This window comes from Spermophilus citellus, assembly GCF_964194105.1.
Source record: "Spermophilus citellus genome assembly, chromosome: 1".
In the NCBI taxonomy this organism is placed as follows: domain Eukaryota; kingdom Metazoa; phylum Chordata; class Mammalia; order Rodentia; family Sciuridae; genus Spermophilus; species Spermophilus citellus.
Genome location: NC_138182.1, coordinates 37,259,599 through 37,287,229, shown reverse-complemented (window position 1 = coordinate 37,287,229; position 27,631 = coordinate 37,259,599). Strand labels below are relative to the sequence as shown.

At 37.5% G+C, this 27,631-nt stretch overlaps 1 protein-coding gene across 3 annotated transcripts in view; it reads left to right on the top strand.

Annotated features, from left to right (window-relative positions):
* Positions 1 to 27,631, top strand: part of WDFY2 (WD repeat and FYVE domain containing 2) — a 156,351-nt gene that overhangs the window by 76,544 nt on the left and 52,176 nt on the right. For all 3 annotated transcript variants that reach the window (XM_081307540.1, XM_081307541.1, XM_081307539.1), the window contains one exon: positions 371 to 444. In XM_081307540.1, coding sequence (XP_081163666.1) covers positions 371 to 444 — 74 coding nt within the window. The remainder of the gene's footprint in view (positions 1 to 370; positions 445 to 27,631) is intronic.

The following is a 27,631-nucleotide window of genomic DNA, read 5'->3' as shown; positions in this document are numbered from 1 at the left end:
GGGTTATTTCTATTATTTCTATTTGAGTGGAAGAGAGAGAGCCGTGATTGAAGGCTTACACAGCACAAAGTATTGTTGATCTAGTGGAGCAAATTTAGACTGAATACTGACAGTGCAAGCAGAGACCAGGCCCTTGGGAACTTGTCCAGCTTAAGAATGTCTTACTTGCTGTAATCATTAAAAGGACAACTTAAAAAACTAGGGATTGGTTGTAAAATTACTGTATAGTTTTAGTGAGTGGGAGTTAAATGAATTATTTCAGAAAATAGTGGGAAAAAAATAGCCACACATCCTTAGCTAGAGTTAGGCACTCCTGAATCAATGAGAATCGTCATTTTGTTAATTTCATCAACATGTTCATTTCTTTCAGCTCCATGTTCATGCATGTCTTTTAACCCGGAAACCAGAAGACTGTCCATAGGTCTAGACAATGGTACAATCTCAGTAAGTACACATAAATAAGATTTCCAGTTGAAATACTTCCCTTCCTGTGGAGTATGTATATGTATTGTGATGAGAATTATTTCTTAGTTTTTTCAAATTAACAGAATCATTTTCTTGCTAAGTAAAGTGGAAATTACAGTGAAGCATGTTATGGTGAAGGAAGTAATTCTACATAGGGAGAGCTGTCATCAGTCTACTGACATGCTGACGAAGCTCAGCATGACCTATCACACGTACAGTAGCCAGGCTAGGGACGTTCGGAGGCAGATGAGTGAGCTGCATGAGTCTGCCTTACTAAGAGCAAGCTGAGATACTGAACTTTGATCAGATGATTAAACATGGTGTTAACTTTCCCACACAAGCAACAGAACCCAAGAGAAATGTCTTTTTTTTTTTTTTAACATCTGCATGTCTGATCTTGTCTTTGATAATCTGTGTTCTCCTCCTTCTACTTCCTGATTTCCCAGCTCCCTCTAGCACGTGAATAGAATTCTGTAAATTTGTATGAATTTGTCAGGAAAGTGCAGAATCTAGGTTTTAGTCTGTAGGATAGATCCAGATTAAATATTAGACCCTTTGATTGTAGATCTTGAGGGAATTGAAGTGATTAGAGATTGGAATTTCAAGTAATATCTACCTTCTTAATCTGACATACTGAGTTTCAAGTAGTAAAAAGTCTGCTCTGTACATTCTCCATTTGATTAGCATTGCTTTTAGTCCCAGGCAAGAGAGGCTGTGCTTTGGGACTTGTGAATGAGAAAGACTACTCTGGCCACACGTGCCCCCAGCATGAAGGGCCTGAGGGCCTGCGGGGTAGGACCAGCCTGAGCCTCACTCCCTCCCTGCATCCTCTGTGCACTGGGACTGTGGAATTTCCTGCCCTCAAAAAGCTCAGAGCTCCTTCCAACATCTTCCTGGGCCTTTTCCCTGGGTTGGTCCTTAGGAAGGTAAAACCAGTGAGTATATCCTTAGTTCTGAGGAGTGCCTAAAGGGGAGCAGTTTGAGGTCAGTAGGATGTTCACACGTGTATGTAGGGCCCCTCAAGATGTTGACAGAACTGGGGAAAGGGAAGAGCAGGGGGCAGGCTGGCCACAGAGATGTAGAACTTCAAAGAATCTAAGAACCTGTATTGTCAGGTAATTGAAGGTCTGTTTGTCAGTGTTAGAGATGGGGCCACATGTTATTTAATGGTCTAACTTAATAATCCTATAATTTTTCTTTTTTGGCACTGGGAATTGAACCCAGGCCTCACACATCCTTAGGCAAGTGCTTGGCCAGTGAGCTATTTTCCCAGCCCTTTTTGTTTTTTATTTTGAGAGTCTTGTTAAATTGCGTAGGCTATATCTGAACCAATGATCTTCCTACCTTAACCTCCCAAGTAACTGAGATGACAGCGTTCTCCACTGTGCATGGCTTAGACATATGAAATATGGGCTTCCATTTGTAGTCTTAATCCTAGTCCCTATCAGTGTTAAAGATAGGCCTGAAATTTTCTGACCTTTGGTCAAAACATTTGTGGAGTGGCCTTTATGGAAATATTGAACAATATTGTATATAGGAGCCTATTGGCAAATATTTATGGAATTTCCATAATATCCAGTGCATTTGGTAGGTCGAATTTCCATATGCATTTGGTAGTTGAGAGAAGATATAATATCTACCTTTATATACTTTAAGAAGAGCCATTTTTAAAAGGAGGGATGTGTTATTTATAGGATAAATTCATTTTTAAAAGATTAGAGGAAACTGAGCATTGTGACATTTGTCTGTAATCTCAGTAATTTGGGAGGCTGAGACAGGAGGATTGCAAGTTGGAGGCCAGCCCAGGCAACTTAGCAACCTGGGCAACACTGTCTCAAAATAAAAACTTTAAAAAGGACTGAGGATGTAGCTCAGTGATAGAGTGCTTGCCTAGCATATGTGAAGGTCTGGGTCTAATCCTCAGTACCACAAAACAACAATAGATAAAAAAATAAATATTAAAGGGATTGGATTGTTCAATTTACTAAAGTATTCTTTACAAAGGAAATCTGAAAAGATGAGCTGAGATTCATGAATTACCTAATAGTTCATAGAATCATGTGTATAACATTCATTGTTCCTGAAAAGACTTAGATGCATATTTCATTTGGGTGGTTCTCTGCACTTTTGAAATATTGGTGATTAGTGGGAGCTGATAAATGAAGGCAAGATAGGAAACCAAAGCAAGTTATGGAGAGTTCTAGCTGTTTATTGTATAGAAGAGGAGAAACCATCTTAGTTAGCCATTATTCCTTTTAGTAAATGAAACTGCCAGAGAGCTAGAGCGTCTGTTAGGTACAGGGACTTGGTCATTTCCCTGGCTGTCAGAACAGTCGAGATACTAAATCTTACTGTTCTTTGATCTTTCAAAAAGGATTGAGGCCCTGGCTTGTATAAGATAATTTCCTTTAAAGTGCCTCCTTTATGTTATTGAAGAAAATGAATTGTACACCCTATCTGAGGAATTGTAAAGAGCTCTGAGTTAAGGGAAGATACATTGAGAGAACAGCATGTTTAACATTCAAGATTCTCATTGATCACTATAATAACACGTTCTTTGCTGAAAATAGACTTTCAGCTGTTAATAGTTTACTTTCTAGACATGAGAAATCCTGCTTCAGAGACTATACATTCTGTTTCCTGAATATAGCAAATTTGAAGAAGAAATACTGGTTAAATCTTTTAAATAAAGAAAAGACACAACCAGAAAGTAAACCCATGTTTCACTTTATTTTGCTAAATACAAAACATATTGTGAAACCTTTGAATGACAATTCAAATTAGGTTACTGAGTAATGAATTACAGATGAAGTGGAGATAACAAATGCCTATTCTTTAAAAAGATCTTGGTCACAGGGAAGGAGAGCCCTGGAACTAGTCTGGAGAGGAGACAAATAGCAAGAGAGTACACAAGAATTTGGAGAATTAGCTATGGGCAAGAATGAGGGCAATTTTGAAATAGAAGGGAAAGAGACAAACATTCAAGAATAGAATGAATGTAGAAGAATACCTTTGCCCCCATGAAGTAGCAGATGAGGTTACCTACAGAGAAGAGCTTAAAAATAAAGAGTCTATTTTCATACCTATATCTTTTGCTTTTTCTGATTATATCGCTCGGAATTCTCTTCTTGGTCTACAAAGTCCTTGTTATCTTCTGAGGCCTCATTCAACTGGTATTTTTCCTATTTTATTTTATTTTAGGCATATGATTCCTATACCCTACTGATTAAAATTAATCACATATATTATTCAATAGGTTAGCTATTTGATTGCTTATTTAATTTCTGCTTTGAAATGTTTTCAAGTCTGTCTCTTCTATTAAAGTGTTGAGTGTTAATGATTTGGCCAGTCTTTTTATTAGTGTGTGTGTGTGTGCGCGCGTGTTGCTGGGGATTGAACGCAGGGCCTTATGCTTCGAGGCAAGCACTCTACCAGCTGAGCTATATCCCCAGTCCATTAATCTCTTCTTTAGCAGATCTTAGTGTGATTCCTTATATGAATTAGGGACTCAATGAATAATTTGTCTCAAATAAATTTACTGACTAGAGTACAAACTCTATTATGATTTAGTATAGCTAGTTGTAACAAGCACCTGCTTAAATTCCAAGATAGTATATTATTATAATTCTATTACTACATAAAATATTTTTTTTAAAGAGAGACTGAGAGAGGAGAGAGAGAGAGAGAGAGAGAGAGAGAGAGAATTTTTAATATTTATTTTTTAGTTCTCGGCGGACACAACATCTTTGTTGGTATGTGGTGCTGAGGATCGAACCCGGGCCGCACGCATGCCAGGCGAGCGCGCTACCGCTTGAGCCACATCCCCAGTCCCTACATAAAATATTTTTCAAATGGGAAAGTTGTACCAGTAGTTTAATTCATCTTGAGTTTTCAAAAATGTCTTGAATCCATATTGAAAGCACTCAAATTATGCTATTATTCATGCCTAAGCAGGACTTTAAAATTTTCACTCATTTTGCCTCATGTATTCTAGTCAACCAACAATATCTAAATATCAATGGTGTACAAAAGGTGAAGCTCAGTTCTAACATAGTGTGGCTCTTGGATTTATGATACAGTGGAGGAAACCTTAAAAATGAAGTATGAATAAATAACTGTAAACAAACAACAGTGCACTAATACTGAGCATGATGTTGGCAGCATAGTAAGGTAAGAGGAGAGAGGAAATGGAGGTCGGGGATAGCTCTCTGGAGACTGGATGTGAGCTGGATTTAGAAGAAGGGCTGATTTGATTAGCTAAAGAGAGGAAGGTAAGGTATTTCAGGCAAAATTGCTGACATAGGAGAAAAAATATGGAGGTAAAAAGGGCAAGGAATGCTTGGAGAGAAGCCAACCCATGTGGAAATAGGATTCGTGGAATATTGTGACTCAGGATGAGTGGATAGCATTGTTTAAGGAACGAGACCCCTAACGTGGTTCCTAACGTAGAAGAGTCTCTCCACTCCACCCCAAGACTTTCTGCTATATTTAGAGGGGATAATTAACTGGAGAAGAAATGTCAACATAGAAATAAAGAGTTTCTATTATCTTCAGAGCTGTTCTTATCTCCTGAGACCAGGATTTTAAACTCAAGATGTTCTATTATATTCGGAAAGCTCAAGATATTACAATAGTTATAATAATCCTAATACCCAGTAGTTCCCTCTTATACATAGTTTCACTTCCTAAGGTTTCAGTTACCTGTGACTTACTATGGTCCAAAAATATAAAATAGAAATTCCATAAATAAATAATTCATAAGTTTTAAATAACTTTCGTTTTTTGAGGTACTGGGGCTCAAAACTTAATTTTCACCAATCCTACTGGGTAGTCATAGAGAGGTTTATGTGTTCATCTTTATGAATATATGTTTTCTTCTCCATCATATGGAGCCAAAATTTTATTAATATCTTGCCAAAATAAATTTATAGTCATTGAAGAGTTTGTGAACACATCCTTGAAATAATAAAATTTCTCCCTTCCTTGACAATTACTTTTATGTGTGTGTTAGGTGAAGCTTGAGACGAGTAGAAAAGATTCATCTATGTAATAGTTAACATTCAGAACAGAGATTATTGTATAAAAATAAATGTTATTGATCAAGTGTGGATTTGTTGTTTTGATCACTCCTATGATTTTTATACTCATAAAATATATATTACTGTTAGTTCACATAGGTTTATCCAAGGGAATGAGAGCTAAACGTTTCTTAAACATTTACCATGGGGCATTCTGGGTTGCCTCATTCCTGCTTCACAGTTGTCCTGTGATGTAGGTGAGGTGTGTCTCAGAGAAGGAAACTGAGGCCTGGAGAGTTTATAGGGCTTCACCAGCCTATTAGCTAAAATAAACAGCCAGCTGACAGGGAACTCTGTGTGTCTTGAAGCCTAGACATGCTCCTCAATTTAGGGGTCTCTTTTCGTCTTAGAATAGACTACTGTGTCTGCTTCAATTTTGGGTCCTAAGGGGACCTCTATAGATGCTTTGTTAACATATCAGCTAAATGGAGAAAAGACATTTCAACTCATATTCAGGGTGTTAAGCATTATGCCAGCCGAATTTTACTATATATGCTCAACATATGACACAGTATGAACAGATCCTGGTTTAAATGACTGGTTTGACATATAGAAGAATTTGCCATCCATTTTCTGCTTCTTGAAATTCATACTCAGAGATACATTAAGCAGTCATGTAGGACTGGAGGTAGAGCATTTGCCTAGCATATGAAAGATCCTGGCTTTCATCCCTAGGACCACAAATAAATAAATAGAGAGAGAGACCTAAGTAGAAATATAATGTGTTCAGGACAGTTTGTGAGACCCTAAAATATGCTATTAATAAGCCATCGCCTCTTGAGCTGGGGTTGTAGCTCAGTGGTAGAGTGCTTGCCTCTCATGTGGGGGGCACTGGGTTCAATTCTCAGCACCACATGTAAATAAATAAATTAAATAAAAGTCCATCAACAACTAAAAAAAATTTTTTTAAAATAAACCATCGCCTCTTTTTCTTTGAAGACTAGAAATCTGATGAACTTTTGGCATTATTGAGGGAATATACCTTCTCACATTTATTATCATTTAGAGGTGCATGTTTTGCTGATTAAATGAACACCTTAATAAGAGTATCACTCTCTTTTCATGTATTTCACCACAGTGGTATTCTTAGATGAAATGGTCTGAAATTATGTCGTGGGGAACTCAAAATAGTCCATCTTGTCAGAGTCTCATAGGCAGGGAATCGCATCACAGATGACAGAAGGTACTCACTCAGGCAGAGAGTCTCTTGACGTAACCACGAAGCAAAAGTGCCCCCACTCGAGCAGTTTCAAGTGAAAGGGATATAGTTTCTCTGAGAGTTTTTCAAATAAAAAGGAGAAATTACCTCTTTGAAAACACAATATTTAACATGTCTAGAAGGAAATTCAGGCATCTTCAGAGATGTTCTTATCACCTGGGACCAGGATTTTAAACTCGAGTGTTTTATTATATTCAGAAAGTTCGAGATATTACAATATTTATAACAATCCTAATACCCAGTAGTCTCTTCTTATCCAGTTTCACTTCCTAAGGTTTCATTTACCTATGATTTACTGTGGTCCAAAAATATAAAATAGAAATTCCATAAGTAAACAATTCATAAGTTTTAAATAATTTTTTTTTTGCCATACTGGGGCTCAAAACCAGGGCCTTGCATATGCTAAGCAAGAGCTCTACACTGAGTTAAACCCCTCAGCCATTGAATAACTTTTATTATAGTAAGATTGTTAAAATTGTTTTATTATTAATTATTGTTGTTAATCTCTTCCTGTGCCTACTTATAAGCTATACTTTATCCTAGATATGTATGTATAGGAATGAACATAGTATACAAGGTTCAGTACAATCTTCTGTTAAAGGCACCTACTGGGGTCTTGGAAAGTTCCTCCTCTAGATAGGAAGGACTACTGCATTTCCACAGAAGCAAGATGTCATTACCGGTTGCCGCATATCAGTACCTGGTAAATTAGTTTTCTAGGGTTGCTATAACAAAGTACCACACACTGGGTGGCTTCAAATAACAGAATTTATTTCTCACAGTTCTAGATCTAAAAGTCTGAAATCAAGATTTGGACAGACCATGCACATATGGAAGCCCATAAGGGAGATTCCTCTCTTGCTTTTTTCCCAGTTCTGATAGTTGCTGGCAGTACTTGGTGTTCCTTGACTTGTGGTTGCTTCAATCCAGTCTTCATGTGCATCTTTACATTGCCTTCTCTCTGTGTTTACGTGGCTTTCTTATGAGGACACTAGTTGTTGGATTTAGGGCCCCCTAATTCAACATGATCTCATCTTAACTTGCTGTACCCATCTTCAAAATTTTTCCAAGTAAGGTCATATTCTCAGATTCCAAGTGGATATGAATATTGGATTTATCCAGTTGACATTTTTTTTTTAAGAGAGAGTGAGAGAGGAGAGAGAGAGAGAGAGAGAGAGAGAGAGAGAGAGAGAGAGAGAGAGAATTTTTTTTTTACTATTTATTTTTTAGTTCTCGGCGGACACAACATCTTTGTTGGTATGTGGTGCTGAGGATCGAACCCGGGCCGCACGCATGCCAGGCGAGCGCGCTACCGCTTGAGCCACATCCCCAGCCCTCCAGTTGACATTTATAAGTTCTCATCATGTTTGGTCAATGCAGCATTTAGCCCACTATTTGCTATTTCTTTCTGAAATAGTCCCTTTTTGTTAAGTCATCATCATGTTTGACTTCCCGGTAGCATTTAACACTATTCATTGTTTCTGAAATAGTTCCTTTTTAAATGTCCATGATAATACTTTTCCTGATTTTCTTCCTGTTTTCTGTTTCTATCACAGAATGTTCTTTAACCAGCTTTGGTTCAGTGTTGAAGTTTCTCCACATTTGCTCTTCGACCCTTGCTTCTTTTCTCTGTAGGCAGTCTCATCCATGTCATGGTTTAACTTGCTACATATATGACAATAAAATTTTTTTTTAAAGAGAGAGAGATTTTTTTAATATTTATTTGTTTTAGTTCTCGGGGGACACAACATCTTTGTTGGTATGTGGTGCTGAGGATCGAACCCGGGCTGCACGCATGCCAGGCGAGTGCGCTACCGCTTGAGCCACATCCCCAGCCCAATAAAAAATTTTTTTTTTATCTCTATTTAGACCTTTTCTCTGAGGTTCTAACTTTCTTATTTTTTTTCTAACTTTCTTTTTAATATTTTTTATTGAATGTCTTCAAGGCACCTCAAAATAAGTCCAAAATCAGACTCATATTCCTCCCCACTACCTAGTCGTTCTCAGTGTTCCTGCTTTGGTAACTGGAATCACTGTCTGTCCTGTTGTACAAGCCAAGGATCTTTGGAATCATCTTTCCTCCTCAGTTGTGTCTAGTTCATCACTTACTGATTTTTAACTCTTAAGTACCTCTCAGCTTCTATCCCTTCCTCTTCATCCTCCTCCTTCTCCCCCCTTTCCATCACAATCACCCCCATTATTTTGCTCCATAATCTTTTCCTTGGATTCCTCAGTTGCTCCCCTCACTTATCAGTTCACATGCATCCTTCCCCCTCCAGTCTGCTTTCTGTATTGGAATTAAAAGGATCGTTTCAAAATACAAATTTTACCTTGTCATGTCTCCTGGGAAAACCTGTATAGTGGCTTCTCACTTGCTGTTAGTACACAGGCCAAAATTCTCTGGCCCTGCCCACCTTGCAGCCTTGTTCTGGACAGTGCCTTTTCTCTTGGAATTTTACCTTATCAGCTCTTTCCATCCCTTCTATTCAACATGAGCCTTCTTTTCACAGGGCCTTTAGCATTGCTGCTAAAGCAATTTGCAGCTTTGCAAATTATGTGGCCTGTGCCTTGGATATGCTTCTGTCTTTTCTTTGCTGACTTAACTCTTAGTCTTCATATCTCAATTTATTTTCTATTTCCTTGGGGAAGTCTTCTCTGATCTTCCAGCAACTTAGTCCCTGGATTAAAAGTGTTCTTGGCTGAATGCTGCTTCTTTGTAGCATTGTCATAGTGCCATTTGTGGTCATTGGGGCAGTTATTTGACTCATGCATATATTGAGGATAAGCTCCACAAGGCAGGGACTACTTCTGCTTGACTTGCTGTTACATGTCTGGTGCCAGTACAGTGTCCATGCATTTTATGTTTTCTGTAAACATTTATAGATTGAATTAATGAGTGAGTGAGTGAGTGAGTAAGTGAATAATTCAGTAGTAAGATGATAGCTGATAGAGGTTAGGAGCACAATTTCTGGGATCAGACTGCCTGAGTTAAATCACAGCACTCTCCCTCTGAAACTGACACACTGGGCAATTTGCTTTACTGTGTCTCAGTCTCTTTACCTATTCAGTGGGGATAATAATCATATCCATTTTATAGAGTTGTTTTTAGGATTATTGGACATAATACATGTAAAGCTTCTAGAACAACCTGTATGTGTCATTGCTGCATAAATATTAGCTCTTTTTGTCAATGTCACCAGCACACCAGCAGCAGCAATCTCTGTTAATTGTATCCAGGAAGCCTCAAAATATGTGTCATGGATTTAGTAGGCAAGTTCCAAGGGGAAGAAACATTTTAGTGGTGGCATATTCCATAGGATGATTCACCTTATTTCTGTTTTTCTACCTCATAACAGTAATTGTCATGTGATTTGCAAAACATGGGCTGTAAAAACATTTGTATTTTTCTGCAGAAGAGTTTCTTATCCAACTTGTTGCTGTTTTAATCATCACCTTTGAGAAGAGGGATGGGCTTGGAAAGAAATACAGATTACTAAAGATATTCTGAATGGACAATTGAAGAAGATGTGGCACATTTCTAATCACAGTGATTCCCTTGTTCTAGTGGGCTGAGAGAATAGAAGGGGGAAAGCTTACCAGCCATCAAGGATTATATTTCTGTTGCTTTAGGAATCTGTATTTGATAGGCTAATACCTGGAGAGCTCTGTGGTCCTACATTTATTTTCCAATAATAGGAACCAAAGCCTTTTAATTATTTCTGTCCAAATATTTAAGAACATCTCTGTATTTGCAAATATTTTGTTAGCTAATTTTTATGCTGATATAATACCTTCCACAAACTAGAGCCGGCCTTGGTTCTCATGTCACTGTCATTTAGATTATAGGGCTCAGAACCCAGATGGGCTGGTGTGGCATTTCCAAGTTAATCACCTTCAGAGGCATTCCTCTCAGGACAACCTCGACAACAGCTCTCCCAAGAGCCATCTGACATTTATTCTTTTGCTGTGAAGTCTGAGAACCCACTAGAGCCAGAACATGTAAAGTAAGCAGTTGTCTTTGGTAGCCCCTGTGGTTGCTGAGTTGCCATCGCTTGGCATTGGGATCTGAGACAATGTTGGAAAATTCTTGTCCCCTGGCCAGCTAAGAAGCTTATGTTAGCAGAGAGGGGATGGTAGTAGGTCTGCATTGGTCCCTAGGACTCAGTGCTGGCCCTGTGTGTCTTTGATTGCACTCTGATGCTGCAGTGACCCCGGGTGGTGGTAACCAGAGTACTTCTCTTTTCTAAGGTACCCGTCCCTCCCTGTTTGTGTCCTTCTCCCCCTGTGCTGCTCTGCAGGCTCCATGCCCCACTCATCTCCAGCTTCAACCTATTACAGATGGAGGAGTAAAAGAGCTCTTCTCAGTTATCAGTGATAACTTTTTTATAGCTACATACTCAAGTGGTGTAGGAAAAAAACTATCAGTATTGCTCATTGGAGCAAATCACACAGTCGCAGATCACTGCTTACCACATTGACAGGGAGAACAGCACAGCTTTTCCATCAGCAGCAAGCACACAGGTCGAGCTGGCCTCCTGGATGGAGAGAAGTCAAAACCTAAGGGCAGTATCTTTAGCCCAGAACTTTTCTGATTTGGGATAGAAAGAAAGGAGCTGGAAAGGCACCACCCAGCATGTTGAGTGAAGTGATAGTTGGATATTTGGTGTGATTGTCTCAATTTCTGAATTCCCTTCAGATTTCCCTGCTGGCCCCTCCTTCTCTGAAGAGCCTTGGATGTGATGCTCCCCTCGGTGCAGCCTGGCTGCTGTCTACTCTTTTTCGGTGATCTACCCTGGGGCCAAGGACGGGGGTTAGTCCTGAGATTTGAGTCAGAAGTATTATAATGTTCTGTTTTTCTGCAGTAATTCTCTGATACCTCCAGTTCTCTGAACTGTGACCCATTCTGACCTCTTGAGCCTGAGACTCGTATTCCACCTGCTTACTTGGTATTTCTGAGATGCCTCTGATCTAGGAGATTCTAATTAGAAATTTTTCCCTCAACATATGCCTTTGTCCTGTGTTCCTTCAGTAAATGGCATCACTGAGTAGCTCCAATCAGAAATATGATCCACATTTTCCCTCAGCCTTAGAACTGTCTCCAGTCTGTGTCCCTTTTTGTCTCTGCCCACTAGACATTTTAAAATTTCCATCCCTTGCAGCTTTTGCTTGGACCATTTCCCTAAACTGGCCCTACTTTCTATTGTCTCTAGTTTTTTCCAGCTACTCTGCCATCAGATATCCAGAATTCTGGTGTAATTATGCTACTCCACTGTGGGTAGACTCTCAACAACTTTCGAGAGGACAAAGTCCAGAGCCCTTAATTCCTTTCCCCTTTGTCTGCCTCATCTATCACAGCTCTTACCAAATAACAGACTTACTGTTTGGTTGGCCCATCCTGGCCGGTGTGTGTGAGTCTCGCTGAATGAATAGTGTTAGCTCTCACTGACCTGCTCTCTGGAACTTCTGCTTTTAAGAGTGACCCACAAGCCCCAATCCCATTCCTGTGAGAAGCCTGTCCTCTCTAGGGCAGGGTTCTTTTTTCTTTTTTCTTTTCTTGTTCTGTCGTGCTGCTAGGCAAACTCTCTACCACTGAGCTGAGAGGAGGCTCTTATAAGGCTTCTCAGAGTAGTGGGTTCATATTTCTTCTTTAGTATTTATATGATAATTACTGATTTAGATACACACTTCACTTATATATTTGTATATTAAAAAAGACATCCCTGAGAGTGTTTGGTGAACAGGAGGAATTTGGTAAGTACCAGCCGGACGGAGCAACTTGAAGGTAGGAAGCATGTGGTGTGCACTGGCATTTTCCATACCCAGTAGAGAGCCCCAGGAAGAGTGGAACTTTGGTGATGTTTTTTGAAAGAATAAATGAGTGTCATTTGTTTCCATCCGTTAGTTCTTTCTTCCAGCTTCATTCTTGAAAATCTGGTCACCCTGCTCACACAGCCCTTGTTTCTGCCAACTCTGACGAGGAGGAACCAGTTGTCTCCCTCTTTTCCCTCCTCACTTTATTAACTGGCTTTTACTCACAGTTCCTGAGAGAAACCATTATTAACATGCTTTGCCTTCCTATAGAAGGGGCAGGTGTCAGGTGATTGACATGTGAGTTTTCCTTCTAGGGAAGTCTGCATCTGTTCTCCAGCTCTGCCGTCTTTCAGTTAGATGATCAAGGACAAGATGGCTGACTTTGCATAAGCCTCAGCTTATTGTGTCAACTGAGAATAATAGTGGGTGAGATTGTGGTGGGGATATGCCAGTGCCTTACCTGAAGGTCTTGGCTCCCAGTGAGTCCTTGATAAGTGGTACTTGCTATTTTTATGGCAGAAAGTTCAATCATTTCAGCAAAAGGTAAACTTTAATTTCCTTTTGGGTAAATGTAATTATTTTATATGAAATGGAAAAGAATTATTTTTTACGCAGTTTATTTTATCTGAAATGGAAAAGTATTCTTTTTTACACAGTTATTTGCCATCTTGAGTTTAAAGATGATTTTTAAAGAACTCAATATTTTTAAATTACTTTACTTCTTGTGAGCACCCTTTTTTGTTAATAAGACTTGGTTTTACATGTAATATTGGCTTTCTTTTTTCATTCATTACTTGCTCTATGCATATTTATTTGTTTGAATAATGCTCAGGGCTGAAAATTTGTGAATTTAAGTCCAGAAGAAGAAATAATTATATTTTTAACATGGAGACCGTGGTTAGAAACTGCTTGTAAAAAAGCAACATGTTATTGTTTTGTTGTTGTTGTTGTTGACCCAGGAGGTAAAACATCAGTTAGTCCTTAAATTTGAATCAAAAAATACTATACTGTTCTATCTTTTGGCCTTGATTAGGAAAAGTAATGGTGTAGCAATTGGCTCTCTTCCTTTTTTCTTGTATGACTTGAATGCCTGATAATTACACATATTTTTATTCAGACCTACTGTGGGAAGCATTGAAATGCTAATTGAAAAATCTAGCTCCTATTCTAAACCTACTGTTGAGTAGCAAACTGTTAGGTTCTTCTCGGATGATTTATTTAATAAAAACACAAACTAATACTTATTTAATACAGCCATCACTGAAAAAATATGCTTCATATTTGTGTACTGTATATTATTTTCATTTATTTCAAAAGCATATTAGTAGAGGGCTCTACTATATGTCAATTAATATGCTACTAAGTAGCATTTTATTTAATTTCATTCTTTAAACAAATGCATATGTTGAGCATCTACTATGTACTTAGACAATGGGAATAAAATACCTACCTTCAAAATCTCTCCTCTGTCTTTACTAAATGTAGTGTTATATATTTACTAAGGCAATGTATTTTTCATATTTGGGAAATCTTAAAAATAATAAGAAACATAATAATTTACGTATGTTAGAATGTCATAGAGGTGAGAGGTGCTATGGGGGAAAACAGAACAGAATAAGGGGGATTGGAGAAGTGAGGGTGAGGTAGATAAAATGGGTTGCAATTTTTAAAAGATAGTTTGGTGAGGTGTCATTTGAGCAAAAGACTTGAAAGTTAGAGGATATCTAGGGAAGGATGGTAAAGATAGGAACTATTTGGCAGCACAAAAGCCCCCAAACAGGCCTTATAGTTCAGGTTGAGCATCTGTCTCTAAACCTCAAATCCAAGATCTAAAACTTTTTGATCACCAACATCACAAATAGAAAATTCCACAGCAGACCTTATTTATAAGTTGCAGTCAAAACACAAGACACACTAAAAATGTTTCATAAAATATCCTTTGGACTATGGGTATAAAGTGTATGTGAACCATAAATGAGCTTTGTGTTTAGACTTGAATCTCATCCCCAAGATAACTTATTATTTGTATGCAAAGATTCCCAAATCCAAAAAAACTGAAATCTAAAATACTTCTGGTCCTAAGCATTCCAGATATGGGATACTTGACCAATTACCTCTCCATCATGCATTGTACACTAGGGAAAAATACCTGTATGAGGAAAACAGAATCTCCATTCCTTTCAGTTTAAAATTTACAAGGAAAGATAAAATAATCTGATTATAGATAGATAGCTCTGATTAAATACACATTATGATCAATAGCATAAAAGGTCTGCATCCTTACATCAGGATCTGATGAAATATATAGAAGCTGAAAAGAAGGGGGCAAAGGTCACTTCCCGGCCATGCTCCTGTTCAGCCAGTATACATCAGTTGCTATTATCTGTGGCTGGTGGCTCTTCTGATTGGTCAGTGTCTGTGGCAGACCAGTTGGTCCTTCTTCCTGGTTCCAGACTATAATAACAGGGGTCATGATGGGGGCATTAGTGGTGTGTGGTACTTAGGCTTATCTCTCAGGTGTGTTGTAATATATTGTTGTCTGGATTCTCTGATAAGTGTAGTGACCTCAGAATTTCACTGTAATATTTTCCTTTGCTCATGAAAATTCAATGAGACATTCTCTCAGGTTTCAATATCATTTTGAGGGTTTTTTTTTTTTTTAAGGTTTGTGTCAATCAGAAGAGCAGTGGATAAAAAAATCAAAAGAGACCCAAGTTTTCAGCCTGGGCTGGGCAGAGGTTGTAACCTTGGAATACATCCCTGAGTGTCCTTGAGCTGGATAATTCAAGAAAATTGTCCTTAAGATTCTGAAATTTGCCAGAGTTATTCTTGGAAGTGGCTGTATCCCAAGGAACACGTCTTTTCTCTTTTACCCTCTTCTATCGTCTTGAGAGAGATATTGTTGAAAAGCCAGCTGCATCTGTGTCTGGGAGTTTGGGGGGTGAGAGATCACAGAAACATTGAAGAGAAAAGACGTATAAACCTTGAAGCACCCAGGCAGACTAGAGGGGTAGCCGCCAGTTAGGCAGTTTATATGTGGAGAGACCTTGAAATTAATGGTTTGATGTTTTGCATGTAAAACTAAATTTGAGGGAGAATTTGTTGAAAATGCTGTTTGCCAGCTTTCCATCACTTGACAAAGTACCTGAAAGAATCAACTTTAAAAGAGGAAAAGTTCCTTTGACTTACAGTTTTAGAGGTTTCAGTGCATGGTGGCCTTGTTGGTTTGGGCCTGTGGCAACACATATTTCATGGTATATCATGGTAGAAGCATGTGGCAAGCAGCCTGTTTACCTCATAGTGGCCTGGAAGCACAAAGAGACACAGGAAGAGGCTGGTCCCAATAGCCCCTTCAAGGACATGCCCCCAGTGACCTAATTTCCCTCTGCTAGGTCCCACTTCCTGGAGGTTTCACTAATAATGCCTTTAACATGTGGGTCTTTGGGCAGGGGGCATTCAGAATTCAAACTATAGAAATTTGTAAATCTGACTTTGTTTCTTATAGGTGGAATTTTGAATCTGGATAACCTAGTGGCTGCTGCTGTTGCCTACACCCCAGTTTTCTTGTCTTCTCTTGTTCCGGATGCTTCTGGTGATTGCAGCATATGTTAGTCTTCATAGAAGTGTGACTAGAGGCTTCTTACAAAATCAGGAACTGAGACTGAGGGTTTGCAGCTAAAGCTTTCTTTCCCCTCTCTTCTCAAAATACACATAGTCAGGAAAGATCAGGTCAATAGTCCTTTGACAGGAATGAAAAAATGCACCTATCCTCTCAGTTCTGGGTAAGAGAACGTCCCATTGTTTGGTGGCCAGTGAAGCCTCTTTTTATTATCATAAACAAATAAGAATAACTCCTTGAACTCTGCAGGCACACTGGCAGAATCTGAAATGAAGATTAAGTGAAACCTAAAGTCACCTTAATCTCTGAAACCAGTGGTTGGTTCTCAAACTGGTCCATCAAACGGAAGTCATTTCATCATAATTCCAAAACTTTATTTGCCTTTTCCACTCCATTTGCTAACAGTCGTACAGATTGAATTTAGAAGCAGAATGAGGACCCAACTGTCTTCTCTTAAGAAGACATTAATGAGATTTGCTAAAATGGAAAACAGTGCCACTCTCATCACTAAATTTTTTGTTTTGCAGAGAATCATTATCTTTCAAAGATTATAATTTATATTAATACATAATAAAATCATTATTTTAGTGAATTAACATTTTAAATTTTTTCTCAATTTTAATTTTAATTTGGCATATGATAAATGTCAACCAATGCAATTCATGTAAATAAAAGCCTTTCAGAGTCCTAAAAGATTTTTAACAGTAAAGGGAACCTGGGACCAAAAAAAATGGAAAGCCACTGATTTAAACAAAAATATAACTAAGGGTTACAAGTTCTAGGCTTCTGATTGTATGGAGACAGCCATAAGTAAGAGGCCTAAGAATTTTGAAGTTTCTTAACATCATTTTAGGGGATTTGAGGGTGTTTTTATAGATTTCTTTGGAGCAGTGTTAGGTTCACAGCAAAACTGAAAGGCACGCACGTTCAGAGATTTCCTGCATACTTCCTGCCCATCCCAAGTGCAGAGCTACCCCTTTATCAACATCCCCCATCTTAGTGGCACCCTTCTTACAGTTGATGAATGTCCACTGATTGCCCTTAGTTTACATTAGGGTTCAGCCTCAGTGTGCACTCTGTGGGTTGGACAGATGTAAAATGACACATATTATACAGAGTAGTTTCACTGCCCTGAAAATCCTCTGCTTTGTGATGGCCACATGGAAGCTCTAGTGATGAGAGAGCAGAAGCTGAGATGTCAGAAGAGACCAGGTGCCGAGAAGGATAGTAGATGATTTCACTGACAGAACCGCGAAGATCCCAAGCTTGCAAGAGACAGAGGCTGGCTACCACAGCTTCCTTGGTCCATATCTTTTCCCTTACTACTGCTGTCTCTTCCAGTAAATCCTCTCTTCTTTAGTGGCTTGAGTTCCTTGCAACAAAAAGCCTGTGTGAAACTAGAATAACCCAATAATGCATATTATTAGGACCAGCACAGTCTGTATGATTATGACTTGAATTCGATTCTGAACTTCATGGTAAGAGAGGTGATAGGGAGACACTGCTAATTTTGAAGACACACACAAAAAAAGAGGGCAGTTTTGAAGTCAGTAATACTTGCTTAATGCCACGTTTAAGTCAATCACCCTCTTATATATGGAGGGTCCTCAAAAATTAAAAATAGAGCCAGACTCGATGGCACATGCCTGTAATCCCAGTGGCTCAGGAGGCTGAGGCAGGAGGATTGCGAGTTCCAAGCCAGTCTCAGCAACTTAGCAAGGTCCCAGAACAACTCAGTGAGACCCTGTCTTGAAATAAAATATAAAATCCCCGGTACCCCACCCCCCCAAAAAAAAATTTGCCATATGATCCACTAGTCCCACTTCTGGGTATATATCCAAGGGAATTGAAAGGATCTGGAACAGATATTTGTACACTCATATTCATTGCAGTATTATTCACAATAGTCAAGAGGCAAAGCAACCTAAGTATCCATCAACAGATTATTGGATTAAAAAAAATGTCACACACACACACACACACACACACACACACACAATGGAATATTGTACAGTCTTAAAAAAGAAGGAAATTGTGTCACATGCTACAACATAGGCAAACCTTAAGACCGTTGTGCTAAATAAGTAAAATAAGCCAGAGGAAGGAAGGAAGGGAGAAAGGGAGGGAGGGAGGAAGGAAGGAAGGAAGGAAGGAAGGAAGGAAGGAAACTGTTCAATTCCACTTCTACAAGGTCTCAAGTAATCAAAATCATAGAAACAAAAAGTAAAGACTTATTGCCAAGAGCTAAGAGAAGGGAGGAGGAAGAATTAGTGTTTAATGTTTTGTGTTTTAAATACATACATACATGGGGCTGGGGTTGTAGCTCAGGGTTAGAGCACTTGCTAGTATGTGTGAGGTACTAGGTTTGATTCTCAGCACCACATATAAATAAAATATAATAAAGGCCCATCAACAACTAAAAAATATTTTAAAAAATACATTCATACATGCACACACACACATACAGATCATTTACATTTATTTTAATTAATGGTTGAGATATTGGCAATATCTTGGACATTTATAAAGAAGATACAGAGGTGGATTTTATTTATAAATGTAAAGTGAGAAATTTGCCATTATCAGGCTTCCCAATCAGACTTTGTCTTTAGATCAACCTCTCTTTTATGGAAACAGATGCAGAAAGAGGACACCTTAGCCCCAATCTGATTGTCTCCATAATGCTTTTGGTATTATTCCATAATACTTCTGATTTGTGAAACCTTATATGTGTTTATCTGCTCCTTCAGTAATGACTTTGTGTAGGCTCAGGTATATAATTATTTCAGAGCTGTGTACTTTTATGCAACAGTTTTGGTAGATAAACAGATTATGTTATTTCTACCTTCCTTTATGGTGGTGGGGATGAAATATACTAGGAATGAAACCCAGTGCCTTGCACATGCTAGGCAAGTGCTCTACCACCAAGATATACCCCCAGCCCTTTTTTAAATTTTGTTTTGAGACAGGGTCTGGCTAAGTTGCCCAGGCTGGCCTTTTACTTGTGATCCTCCTGCCTCATCTTCCCAAGCAGCTGGGATTACAGGCATTTGCCACTACACCCAGCTCTCTCTTCATTCTTTGTAACATTTGAAATGAGGTCTTGTTTAATTTTTTTTTTTTTTGGATGATCTTGCTGGTTAGTTTGAGATATTTTTTGGAGAAGAGAAGAATACCTGTATGGGGAATGTAACTATAGGTCAGTTTTCTTCTTAAAAATTAAACTTATCAAACATTCAGTGTATGTCTCTGACATGTAACAAACATGACAAAGAATCAGTAGCTGAAAATTTAATTTTAGACTCTATTTATATTTCTAAAGTAGTGCTGTGTTTTAGAAAATAAGATATCATTAGCAAGCTTTCGACTAAAGCAAGAAATTAATTTTTTAAAGGATTAGGAATTCTTGAGAATCTTTTTCATTGCCTCAGTGTTAATAGGTGAGCAGGCAGGCAGTGCTTGGAACTGTGTGGTATTCCTTGACTGGTAAAGAGTGGAAAGTCAGGGTGATCATGGGAACAGCAAAGGACCCAAGCTCATTGCTTTCGAATTAAATTATTATTGAATATTTTAGTGTTATGTTTTGCAGGGGTTAAATATTAGAAAGAACTGATCAATAAAGGTTATTGGCCTTCCTGCCCTGACTTGTACGTGAAATTGAGATCTCTGTGGGTGGTGCTGCTATAACAAATACCAGAGACAGGGTAATTTACAAACAGTAGATTGATTTCTCATAATTCTGGGGGCTGGGAAGTTCAAGATCAAGGTGTCATCAGTTTTGGTGTCTGGTAAGGTTAGTCTGGTCTCTGCTTTCAAGATGGCACTTTGTAGGCTGCATCCTACAAAGGAGATGAACTGTGTCTTCTGAAAGGAATGGAAGGTGAATTTTCCCTTGTACCTCTTTGATTCGGTCTCCTAATGTCATTTAAGAGGACTCTGCCCTGTGACTTAATCCCCTCCTAAAGGCTTCATAAATACCATCACATTGTCAGGTAAGCGTCAGCACGCAAATTTTGGGAGGGACACACGTTCAGACTGCACCGCACCTCAGACCAAGCTTGCTGGATGGGACCAGAGGCCACAACACAGCATTTCAACCCTAGTCTTCCTTGCTGTTCCTTCTGCCTTTCACAGAAGGATCCAAAACACTACCGAGAACTTACACTACATAGGAGCCTAGGGATGACCAGGAAACATGCATTTGAGAAAAAACATATAGTACTGCCTGTTAACTTGTGTAGACTGCAAAAGCTGAGTACCAGTTTGATTCAGCTAAGGTGACCTCTGTCACAGACAAAATCCCTGACATCTACCTGACAGGTATATTTTTGTTAGAAACTAGTAGAAAATAATGACAGTTCTTATGAAACATTCCACCAGAGGGTTGTGATTTGCATGTGATGTGTGTACTTAGATATGAGCCTATTGTGCTTTCTTTAATGATAGGGCATGCTAGCAACTTTTAAAAATATGTTGCCCAATTAAAATAATATTACCACCCGATTGATTGATTCTGTAAGGCTGAATTTTCATAGGAACTCAAAGAGACAAAAGAATTAAAAAAAAATCCACACATTGATAAATGTTCAAATACAGGTGGTACTTTTGGGCCAAGGTGAGAATAGTAATAGCACAGTTCCTGGAAGCTCACAACCTCGCTCCCTTTCTCCATTTTTATTCTTTACACTTCTCTAGCCCAAAGTGTTGGCTACTAATAATGTTGCAACTTAAATAACCTCACCATTTTTCTTCCTCTCTTCTCTTTTGATCCCAAATAGCACAATAGCCTTTTTCTTTTCCATCTAAATTTTAGGAATGGAATGATGCTCCATTTTGCTTGTAGAGTTACCAGTGTGTTAAGTGCTCTAGGTAGCCAGTGCCTTATCCAAGATCCATTACCTCTAACTGCCATGATTGAGGATATTAAGTGGTAGGTAGCCTCCCAGGAACTGTGCTATCACTATTTATCAGCTTGGCCCCAAAGTACCACCTATAAATATGTCTTTTTTTTTTTTTTACAAGTTGATCAAGTAATAGGAAAATGATCCCATTCACAAAAGATAAGTCTAAGAAACAATTTCTTAAGTCTAGAAACAATTTCCAAAAAAAAAAAAGAAATATGTGCAACTTAGATGAAGAAAATTATAAAAGTTTGTTAATATACATTTAAAAATATCTTTAAATGTCAGTAATACCCAGTTTATAGGATTAATGCAATTCCAATAAATGCTCTTAATATGATATTTCTTTTTTGTTATTTAAAAAGATTATTTTACTGATCACTTAATTACATTTTTATTGGTCTAATTACATTTTTAAGATGGGAAATTAGGAAATACATCATTTATGTTAATGCATATTTTTTATTCATAGTGGTCAAATCATTTTTCTTGTACCAAAAAAGATTAGCAGTCAACAGAACAGAGTTAAATGACATCTAAACAGACTCAATTATGTGAAGAATCTAAGAAAAGGAAAAGAAGACATCTCAAGTGTGGATATGAAAAAGACTATTAATAAATGGCATAAGGCCGTTGGTTCACTCTTAAGAAGAAGATCAGTTTAATCCTCTCCTATGCCTTATGCCAAAATAAATTCCAGAATCTTCAGAGTGGCTCTATATGTATAAAACAAGGCCTTAAACAAAGAAAAACCAAAACCAAGAAGTAAATAGAGTAGACCCTTAACCTATGACAAGCAAAAAAAAAAAAGTCATTGAAATCCTATAGAAGCAGGAAAAAAAAGGGGCGGGGGGAATGCCAAGGACTAATAAATATTGATGTGTTAAAAATTTTAAAGTTCTTTTTTAATCTAAGTTGTGATTTTAGAATGTACATATTTACTAAAGTTGAATAAAATAGTCACTCTTATACACAGATGTAAGGGGACTTGAATAGGCACAATTTAGAAAAGATGTTAGTAATATTTATCCAGAGTTTTAGAAATGCTGCACCTTTACATTAGTAATTTAATATCTGGAAAACCACCCTAAGAAACTAACAATATAAACACAAAATATTATTAATAAGTATATTGTTATTTAATAATAAATCATTGGTGTCTTAGAAATATAGCAAGGACTAATTAGATCAAAATCCTATATGTGGCCTTATTATGGGATATTATGTAGCTATTAATACTTCTGATTTCAAAGACTATTTAATCACATGGGAAATGCTCATGTGATAATGTTAGGTTAAAAGGGAGAACTTCAAAGCAGCACAAGTGGGACTACCTTCCCACTGTACGTGTTGGTATAGATACCAGTGGTGTTATGGTCTAGATAGGAGGTGTCCCCCAAAAGCTCACGTGTGAGACAGTGCAAGAATGTTTAGAGGAAAATGATCAGTTTCTAAGAGCCTTAACCTAATCAGTACATTAATTCCCTTGATAGGGATTAACTCGGTGGAAACTGAAGGCAGGTAGGGTGTGCCTGGAGAAGGTGGGTCATTGGGGTATGCCTTTCGGGTGTATATTTTGTCCTTGGTGGGGGAAGTCTCTCTCTGCTTCATGGTGCCATGTCCTGAGCTACTTTCCTCCACCACACCCTTCTGCCATAATGTTCTGCCTCATCTAGGGCCCAGAGCAATGGAGCCAGCTGTCTATGGGCTGAGACCTGAAACCGTGAGTCCTAAAAATTGTTCTTGTCAGGTCTTTTGGTCACAGTGGCAAAAAAGCTGAATTAAGGGGGAAAGATTAAAGAGCTGAATTCTCTCCAATTCTCTTTTATTTCAGAGAATTTTTAAAATAGGGATAGCTCCTTAAATTTATTGTACAAAAGATAATATTTATTTTGCTCTACTCTTCGTATAGAATATGTACTTACTGTGTGCCAGATGCTGCTTTATATGCTTTATAAACATTACCTCAGTCTTCACAATAGAGGAAGAAAATGAAGCAGAGATTCAGACAGCTTATCTAAAATCATATTAATAGCATGTGTTTTAGCTGGGGTTTAAATCAAACAGTTTGTCTCTAATTGTCCAAGCTCTTAACCCCTGTTCTGCTTTTCTTAACTTTAAACCAAACCCCAAAAAAGCACCAAAATGGAAAACTGCAGACCAATAATATTATGGGCAAGTGTGTGTGAAAATTCTTTTAAAATATTAGCACATGAACTGCAGCAATACAGTAATAGAAAAGTTTACACCATGGCAAGTTGGGATACCTTCAGGAATTCAAGAATGAGTCAGTGTTAGGCAATTTATTAGAATAATTAATTCTATAAATTGAAGGATGTTTTAAAGTTTGTATAATAGATACAAAAACACATTTAATTAAATTCACCAGCTACTATTAATGAAAACTCCGGATAAAACTAGAGATGAGTACCTAAACTTGGCCAAGGTTGTTTTGCTGACATCAACAATCAATGCCATATTAAATATTATGATAACATACTAAAATATGTGTTATTCCAAAAGCTATTTTTAGTATATATGAAGTTGAAATGGGAAAAAAATTTCTTTGAAACTAGTAAAGAAAGATTGTGTTTAACAATCTGAGTACATTCCTGATGGTAAGCACATTACAACTGAAATAGTTTTTTCCAAAATTAAAACTTCAAACATCTAGTACAATTTCAACTCAGAATGCTACAATTATTAATTAAAACTTTTTAGTACTGCAGAATATTTATTAAATAATATCAAAATGCAGAATATCAGGAGAGAGAATATTGTCAATGTATGTATTATGCAAAGGATTACTATCCCTAATAATCAAAGACCGGAGACAAAGGGGAAAGGAAATGCCTAGGCCACACCATATCCCCTGCTTCCTATTTTCTCCACTTGTTTCCTAGACCCTCTGGGTTCTTTGTTCCACCCTGAGCCCAAAGCCTAGAATATCTGGTTCCTTTGCCACTTTCTAGGTGCACAGAAATGTGCACTTTCAGAGCACAGCACTCCTAGGCTGAAGATCTGACTTCCCCAGTGGCTGCAAACGGACTAGGTAGTACAACTTTCTAGAAGGAGGGGGAAGCTAATGTCCCCTGAGCTGTGATCAAAATTCAAAGGGAGAGGGCTGGCAGATAAATTTCTTCTCCATCCCTCCATCCCTTAGTGAATTCTTTCTAGACCTACCGTTTCAATTCTGTCTATCTAGAAACCTTCTGTGAGCTCAAGAACAGCCAACTTGGGAGTGATACACTGTTCATCTTTTTCTGCTTTGCTTTGCTGTTCCCTCACTTACACTGCTGATATTGCATCTCCAAACAAAGCATTAGACTTAAGCTTTGCCTGAGGGAACAAAATAAACAAGATTTGAACAGAGATATCATAGAACAAGAAATTAAAGTGGCAGATGAACATTACAAAAAAAGTTCCAGTTCATAAATGGAGTAATTAATACCCATTAAACCACAACGAGGTTCCTTTTGTGTGAATATGTGCATCAGTTTGGCAAAAATTGAAAAGATGAGTAATATCCAGTACTAGTGAGATGTGGGAAAATATGCTGTCTTACAAAATGGGTAGGGGTAAATGACTACAGCACTTCCTAGAGAATGATCCAGCATGTTTAATAAAACACTAAATGTACATAACCTTGAGCCAGCAATCTTTCCCACATCTGCATTAATTCATGTGGGTATATGTGCAGAAACCTTTCCAATAAAAAATGGTAGATGAGTGGAATGTCCATTTAAAGGAGCAAGGACTTTGAATAAAGTATGGCATATCCATTTTGTGAAGTATTATAGAACCATCAGAAAGAATAAGTTAGAACCATGTGATTTCTAGAAAGGTAGCTATGACATATTTTAAGTGAAAACAGCAAGTTAAAGGTACCATCTATAATGTGATCCTAGTTTTATATAACAAAACAAAACCCTATCTACATGTGTATGTTCATAATATGTCTAATAAGTGTTTAAAAAATGGTGTGGAAAGATAACACCAGATTGTTAACACTGGTTCCCTCAAAAGGAGTGAGGTTGAAGGTAGAGACAGTTATTTACTTTTCCTTTGTATATCCTATATTGTCTGATATATTAAAATGAACATTAAAATTAATTGAGTGATAGATTGGTAAACAGTTGGATAGTAAGGAGGAAAAATAGAATAAAAGAAAGAAGAATAGAAATTATTTTTATCCAAAATAATTTAAAGTGTGTGAATCTTTGATCTAATTTTTCTTTGATTGGTCAATCCTAAGGAAGTAACTAGTTTATAGTCAGGCTTTTATATTATATTGTTTGAATGTTAGTAGATACAATCTTTTTAAAACTCAAATTTAGCAATGTCTATCAAAACTTTAATGGTCATACTCTGATCCCAAATCATGTTACTTACTAGAACTTTTATAGGACTACTACTCAATTTACATAAAAAACAAAATACATTTAAATGAGAAAAATAGGAAACAATATAAATATATTCCTCAGGGAAAGAACATTACAGTATTTTCTGTGCATTCATTAAAAAGAATGAAGTTTATGAATATGTAGTCTATTAGTAATACACATGATTTGTTAAAGGTAAAAAGTATGTCCAAGTAGTTTAACATTTTGTTTTATTATAGGTATTATTACAATAATACTTTTCATACTATCTTATCTAAACAAATGGTACCACAAGGGACCTTTAAATGATTATCCTTGTAGATTTTTTAGAAGAGCGTATGGTTTCTGTGATCAAAAATAATAATGGAAAGAGACAAAATCTCCCAAATTTTATTCATGATTATGTATTTGTATTATCATAGGAAAAGCAAATGAACAAAAAATTGGGTTCACCAGTGTCATGAACTGGTAATATTTAATTTTGTATGTATATTTTTAAATTCTAATGTGCAAACCTGCATTGAGTTCTTTTATTTTGTATTTGCCTTGTTCCAAGAGGAATTGAGGTATCTTTGCCCAGCCAGAGAACCATTTCAGTATATTTAAAATAACATGAACTATATGAACTCAGTAAACATTTGTCCAAATAGTAGTATCTTTGGATAGCAAATATACGGGGAGGGGGGCAGTTCTATATAGCACACTATATCTATCCTTTGTAGTGTGTGGGGTTTCACTCAAACATCTGTGTAGACAGTGATGCACATGTGGAAGTGTGTTTGTGTGTGTATATGTAGATATGTGGGCCCTCTGACATGTGGTGCTCAGTGCTGTGACCCGTTCTGTGGAATGAAAGGTTTGGTAATGAGCTGCTTCTTGGGCCTGTGCAACCTTTTCTACCCACAGTGTCAATCAGCTCCTTATGGGCATACTACTTTATTTCTTTCAAACTTAGTCTGCTCTGCTCAGTTGTGAGTCTAAACTCTTCAGAAATGAGAAATGGATATGGTGCTACTCCTTGAAGGAATAATGATATGAATTTAAAAAGTGACAGGTTGAATAATGTTATTACTGAGAAAATCATTGTGAAGGAAATCCATTTGTAGACAGGCTTTGTAAGGGGGCTGGGATGGGAAAGTGGAGAATGAAAGAAGCGTGGTTGCCTGGTATATTCTCTCACATCACCTCCTGCTTTATCTTTGTGACATTTATCACAGTAACAATAAAATATTTTTTTTCTAAAAAGCTACATAATATGTATGAACTCAGTAAATACCAGATAGCAATAAAGGAGTTTATGTATCTGTCCTCCCACCTTTCTTTTTAAAAAATCATCAGAGAAAAATTCTGGATGCTTTCAAATGTTGTGAAAAGATTTATTGTTCTGTTTTTAAGCTCGGATGAAGGCATTGCTTTATTACACTTTGCAACTTTCCTTGTGTTTGACAACTTTCTTTTTCTTTTTAAGAATAAGTGAATATTTTGCATGTGGAAGAAGCTAAAGGAGTCAAAACAGGGCTGGGCCTCCTGAATATTTGGTTGACTTCCACATGTGCATCACTGTCTACATAGATGCTTGGGTGTAACCCCACATAGTCACCTTTATGTGTCCCTACAAAGGGTATATACAATGTGCTATATAGAACTGTTTATCCCCCCAGTATATTTGCTATCCAAACTAATCTCATTGGATTGGGAGGCTGACTAATATTGATCTGTTACTTACTATGCCAAGGTACTATGTCATGCACCCCAGAGATACAAGGAATGAGTAAGATGCAGTTTCAAGAAGTTTATAGTAAGGGGAAATCAATTGCTAACATTAGAAATATCTACTTTATTTCTCTAGTAGAAAATTGCCCTCTATTTGCTCACTGACCAGAGCCTTGCAACTTTTCAACAGTGGCACCATTGAGAGGAAAGGATTTTGAATCCAGTTTAATCTTTAAAATTGACCAACATCAAGACTCTGAACTTGATTCAGTTTTCTTCTCGTGTATGCACAAAAATAGTCAACTTAAGAGTTGTAAGATAAAAATTATGATGCTTGCATTGGATCATAATTATGGTTGCTTTTAGAAACAAAAATGCTGAGGCAATTGGCAAAATAATGTTAGGTATAATTCTGAGATGATATGGACTTTCTGCAATCTGAT